The 6,262-nt window shown below is 41.6% G+C and overlaps 1 protein-coding gene across 2 annotated transcripts in view; it reads left to right on the forward strand.

The window, feature by feature from the left end:
- The window catches only part of pacsin3 (protein kinase C and casein kinase substrate in neurons 3), a 28,571-nt gene extending 23,636 nt beyond the window's left edge, over nucleotides 1-4,935 (forward strand). The window contains exon 10 of one of the 2 annotated variants that reach the window (XM_083901186.1): nucleotides 4,459-4,935. In XM_083901186.1, the coding sequence (XP_083757312.1) occupies nucleotides 4,459-4,574 (116 nt within the window). In that variant the 3' untranslated portion in view covers nucleotides 4,575-4,935. The remainder of the gene's footprint in view (nucleotides 1-4,458) is intronic. The other variant, XM_083901187.1, reaches the window with a different exon arrangement.
- Nucleotides 4,936-6,262: the final 1,327 nt, after the last annotated feature.

Consider the following 6,262-nt stretch of genomic DNA (forward strand, 5'->3'; position numbering starts at 1 on the left):
CAGCTGTGAAGGACGAGCAGCTTGGAGGAAAACTTAATCTCCAAATGAACATGCAAACTGAAGATGTTTACTTTTGTCTGCATGGAATTATTTCAGAACCATAACAGAAAGGAAAACAGAGCTTCAGTAAATCATTAACCTGCCTCACGTATGAATGCAGGGTTTTCTTGTTTGAAATCTGTTCTGAATGGCTGTGTTTTCCTCATCCTTTGCATGTTCTGATGTTTTTTTTTTTCGGAACATCAAGAATACAAGTGTGAGCTTAATCTTAACTTGTTGTAGGGATTGTCATCACTCATTCAGGTAAGTCCTGTTAAGTTGACTGCATTAAAGGAAGCAGTGAAACCACTTAATGTCACACAGTGAGATGAGAGACTTGAATCTTCATGTGTGTTTTTGTTTTCCTGACAGTTTCTCTGACAGGCAACCTTACAGAGACATGAACTGTTAGCAGACAGAATATTAAAGGTCCCATATCATGCAAAATCAACTTTTTAATCATTTAAATCCTTATACTTGGGACTCTGGAGGCCCTACCAGTCGGCAAAGTCTGAAAAAAGATAACTCATGTTTTTGCGGTCCTGGACCAGGAGATAAAACGCATGATGTTGACTTCCGCGCTCACTGGGACTTCACAATGTGCTTTGTCCGTAAAACATGCAAGAGTGCAGGCGAGGGCAACGGTATCTGAAAACCGGAAATCTGTGAAACGTTCTATTCTTGGCTCCACAGTGCAGCACAGAGTTCTACACAAACTTCCAGCATCAGAGGATTTATCTGTCCAGTGGATACACGTTATATATGACGGCAATGTGCCGGCTAGAGCCTGCAAATGATCACTTTTCCAAATGCTAACTCCCAGTAGCCTCTGTGGTTGATGTCATTTCCTGCCCCTTAAGTTTTGTTTTAATTTCTTTAAGGTGGACCTTTAAGGTGGACCTAAAGAGTTACTACTAAACAGAGCGTTCTGAACAGGGCTGTTTTGCAGGGTGATTGAACTGCTGTGGTGCTTCATCCTTATGGTATTTTGACCAAAGCATGTCACAGACATGTTTATTAGGACACCAGGGAACTAGGTTCACTTGGAAAAATAGGGTATAATATGAGTCCTTTAAGTACTTTTTATGTAAAAATGAACAGGAATTAATTTAATACTGTATGGATATTTACACGTTTTCACACTTTTCTATGATGGTAAACTGAATATGTCTTGGTTTTAAGCAGTTTGTGCATAAAGTGTTTCTGGTCTGGATAAATCTGTCGTCATTACCACTTGGGTTTAGTTTGAAAACCCTGCTGTTACCTGTAAACACAGGTGTGACCTGCTCCTCGACCGCAAGTATGACTTTTTATGTCTAACCGAGACGTGGCAACAACTTAATGATTTCTCTCAGCTCAATGAAGCTACACCACCTGGGTTTGTTTACTCCAGTCTGCCCCGTCTCACCGGAAGAGGAGGAGGTCTCGCGATAATTTATCGCGAGACCTGGAAGATCTCGTCTCTCAAACTGACGACATACTCATCTTTTGAAGCCATGGCTATTCAACTGAATGGTCCAACTCCCACTATTTTAGTCACTGTCTATCGTCCACCTAAGCCAAATAAGGATTTTATTGATGACTTCTCTGCTCTTTTCACCCACCTTACCTCACTATGTCCCAATATAATTCTGCTTGGTGATTTTAACATCCATATGGACAAACCCAACGAAACCATCTCCAAGGATTTTACATCCTGCCTGGATGGTTTTGATTTTAAACAGTATGTTGATTTCCCCACCCACTCTAAAGGTCATATCCTAGATCTCGTATGCTGCTCTGGCATCACTCCCTTTAACTGTTCTGCCAATGACCTTACCATCTCTGATCACTTGTTAATATCTTTTAACGCTACCTTAAGATTAACGAAAGTTAAGCAGTCTAGGCTTATTTCTTTTCGAAACATCAAAAATATTAATTTAGCTGATCTCACCACAGGCATTAACAACCTCCCCAGCCTCAGTTCTTCATCTTCTCTTGATCAACTGGTTACCCACTATAATCATGGCCTCCATTGCCTGCTGAATTCACTTGCTCCTGTTAAAACTAGGACTGTGTCGTTTACCAATGCTGCTCCCTGGTTCACACCGCATCTACGACAACTTAAAGTCAAGGGACGGCAACTAGAGAGGCTCTTCAAGAAAACCGGACTCTCCGTTCACAAAGAAATGTATCACACCCACATCCTTCTCTACAAAGACACAATATCCTCAGTCAAATCTCAATACTATGCAGGTTTAATCAGTGCTGGTAATGGGAATACTCGAGCCCTGTTCTCAGTCCTTAACAACACACTACGCCCTCCGACCTCACTTCCTGCACAGTTCTACTCCTCAGAACACTGTAACTCCCTAATGTTATTCTTCAATGAAAAAATACACATGATCCATCAGCAGCTGACCCCTCAAATCCCCTGCATTCCCTCTCCTCCGGAAGCTAGAGAATCCCAAGCATTCTCTAGCTTCCAACTGCCCTCTGCTGCTGACATTTCGGATCTTATCCTGAAATCTAAAACATCGACCTGTCAACTTGATCCCCTCCCTACCTCCTTAGTCATTTCCTGTCTACCCTCCTTGTTACCTCTGATAACTGCTATCATTCACTCCTCCCTCACCTCTGGTTCTGTACCGCCCACTCTTAAATCTGCTGCTGTTACACCTATACTTAAGAAACCCGGTTTAGACCCCAGTGACTTTAATAACCTGCGACCAATCTCCAACCTACCTTTTCTCTCCAAGATTCTGGAGAAAGCAGTGGCTTCACAGATACATGCCTATCTCCATAGCAATAACCTTTACGAACAGTTTCAGTCTGGATTCCGCCCACGTCACAGCACAGAAACAGCCCTCCTTAAAATTACTAATGACCTACTGTTGGCAGCTGACTCCGGACTATTATCTATCCTTATCCTCCTTGATCTGAGTGCGGCCTTCGACACAATCTCTCATACCACCCTCCTCGACAGACTACAATCTATTGGCATCTCCGACACGCCCTTGGAGTGGTTTAAATCTTATCTCTCTGGCCGCACCCAGTTTATCCAGTTGAAAACCTTCACATCCCAACCGTTTCCCCTCTCCTCTGGTGTTCCCCAAGGCTCTGTACTTGGCCCCATCCTGTTCACTATCTATCTCCTCCCCCTTGGTCAGATCTTCCGGAAATTCAATATCCACTTCCACTGTTATGCTGACGACACCCAGCTTTACCTTTCTTCCAAACCCACCTCCACCTTCCCGCCCTCCTCCCTATGTAACTGTCTACAAGAAATCAAAACCTGGTTCTCTTCCAATTTCCTGAAACTCAACAGTGATAAAACCGAGGTTCTCCTCATAGGTTCCAAATCCACTCTCGCCAACACTCAAAGTTTCACAATCCCCATCGATAACTCCTTTGTTTCCCCCTCCCTACAGGTTAAGAGTCTGGGTGTCGTCCTTGACGGCACTCTCTCATTCCAGACCCACATCAATAACACCACTCGGTCTGCCTATTACCACCTACGCAGCATCAACCGTCTCCGCCCATCCCTTACTCCCAACTCTACTGCTATCCTGGTCCACTCCCTGGTAACATCCCGCCTGGACTATTGTAACTCCCTTCTTATTGGTCTTCCCCACAAGTCCATTTATAAACTCCAATTGGCTCAGAACTCTGCTGCCCGGATCATCACCAGGATCCCTTCTATCAATCACATCACTCCTGTTCTGCAACAGCTTCACTGGCTTCCAGTTAAATTCCGCATCGATTTCAAAATTCTGCTTCTCACCTTCAAGGCCATCCACAACCTCTCTCCCCCATACCTCTCTGACCTCCTTCAGACCAACACCCCTTCTCGGTCACTAAGATCTGGCTCATCTATCAGCCTCATTGTGCCTCCTGCCCGTCTGACCACCATGGGGGCCAGAGCGTTCAGCCGATCTGCCCCCCGCCTCTGGAACTCCCTCCCCCCCGGCATCAGGAACATTGTTTCATTTGCCATCTTCAAATCCCACCTGAAAACCCACCTTTTTAAACAGGCCTACTCCGTCTGACTCTTTAACCCCCTACCCGTTGCTATTACCTTGTTTTTTTTTTTTTTTTTTTTTTTTTTTTTTTTGTACGGCGACCTTGAGTGTCTTGAAAGGCGCCTTAAATATAATGCATTATTATTATTATTATTATTTACTTTTGTGCTCCATGAGCTCTTACTTTCAGCTGTTCTGACTTGTTTTACCGTTGTTGTTGTTGTTGTTGTTGTTCATCGCTAGAGGTACTTTCTGTAGAGAACATACCACTGATCCTGAATACTCGTGTAATGTGTGTTTAGGTCTGGATACAGAGCCTTTTGTTCCCCAAATGAAAATATAGTAGTATGAATGTAGCCTTTTATTTGATTTTATTTGATTTTATTTGATTCTGACTCTCCGTTCCTCTCTCTTCCAGGCGAGGAGTTGCTGAAGCTGGGTGAAGAAGACGAGCAGGGCTGGTGTAAAGGACGGCTGAGCAGCGGTCAGGTCGGCCTCTACCCCGCCAACTACGTCCAGAACGTTTCATCCTGATGGGTCAACTCTCTGTCGTCTGTCAGCCAACGGTACAACTACACTCAAGATGCCAGGACCAATAAAAAGCTATTATTAGTACTGTCATGTAGACGCCGACTGTAAGATAAAGTCTTCTCGTGGAAAAGGAAGGTCCCAGTTATTGTTTTGAATCACGTCATTAAGAAACCGTCAGTTAACTCGTGGACTCCGGCTCCGTTCCATCATCTATCAATTTTCTGATTGATCCTGGATTTCACCGTCATGCTCGCTGTCGTCCAGTCGATTAAAATGCGCTTCTTCTCGTCGTCCGCTAGTTGGACGTAAAGGGAAGTTTGCTTATTCAGTTTCTGTCTGATATGAGAGAATCTGCAGTTTGTAGCTCTCGTATCTTATCAAGACCGTTTGTCTGTTTCTAAAGGTAACAGAAACCTTTCATCGTGCTTCTCTTCATCTCTAACCCAGGCTCTTTTTTAAATAGCTGCCGACTATAATTGAATTGAATTCTCTGTGGGGAAGGGAATGAGTTAATTTCCCCAAAATCAACTTTCATCATTAATCAACTTAAAGAGAAATGAAATAAATGACTTTAGTAGATTTCAAAGTTTCTGCTTTGGTTTGATCCACAGTAGAAACCAGTAGAACATATTTTGTTTGTCTTTGATTTTTCCATCATATCATCTTCTCACAATCATGACATTCAGTTACTCGGAAGACTGTTCGCGTTACACTGAATTTACTGTCTTTACTCGTCGGTTATTTCTTAACGTGATTGCTGCATGTTCATATCGAGTCGACTGTTGGTGACATTTTTTTAAAGAATAGCATTTTTCCGTCAACTTTTAATTTGTTTTGTTTTTCCTGTCTTAAATTTAGCGCCGTGTTTTATTTTAAATTCAAAGCAAATTGTCAGATTCGGCTCAGCGAACCTGTGAAAGGTGGTTTTGTTGCGAGTGATTATTTTGTTCCTGTGCTGGAACAATAAAGCGCACACACACACACACACACACACACTGCAGTGAAAATGTGTCTGTTTTACATGTTTATGTTTGGATTTGTGTGCGAGAAAGTGTCCGCTGATCTGAGCGCTGCTTCAGAATAACACAGGCATGTGTCAAAAATAATACGCTATAGAGAAATTAATGCTTGCTAACCTTGCTTCTTTTTTTTTGTTTTTCCAAAATCATGTACAGTAAACTCTAAACTGTATAAAGTGAGAAGCAACAATAAAGAGCTCTCTGCACTCTGTTTATTCTCAGGTTGCTTCATTCATGCGTAAATAATATACAATAATATCCTGAATACTTGTATGTATTTTATTTTCTATGGCACTTTACTATGTAGGCTCCTTTCTGCCAGAAAAAAAGAGGTGAAACTTAGCCTTGATAATAAAATATCGTCAAAGTTATCTTCTCTCATCTCAGATATCTCACAATTTCCATTTAATCTCATAATTACTTTTTATCTCATCATTTAAATTTGTTCTCATAATTGTAACTTTTTTTTATCTCATTTACTTTTTAAAAAGTATCATAATTTTGACTTTTTATATCATAATTTTGACCATCTTATAATTTTGACTTTTTTTTCTCATGATTGACTTTTTATCTCATCATTTCGACATTTTCTAATTTCATAATTATGACTTTTTATCTAAATTTCAGCTTTTTTTTTCTCATAATCATGACTTTTCATCTCATAATTTCGAC

The sequence above is a fragment of the Microchirus variegatus genome (assembly GCF_963457635.1).
Source record: "Microchirus variegatus genome assembly, chromosome: 14".
Lineage (NCBI taxonomy): Eukaryota > Metazoa > Chordata > Actinopteri > Pleuronectiformes > Soleidae > Microchirus > Microchirus variegatus.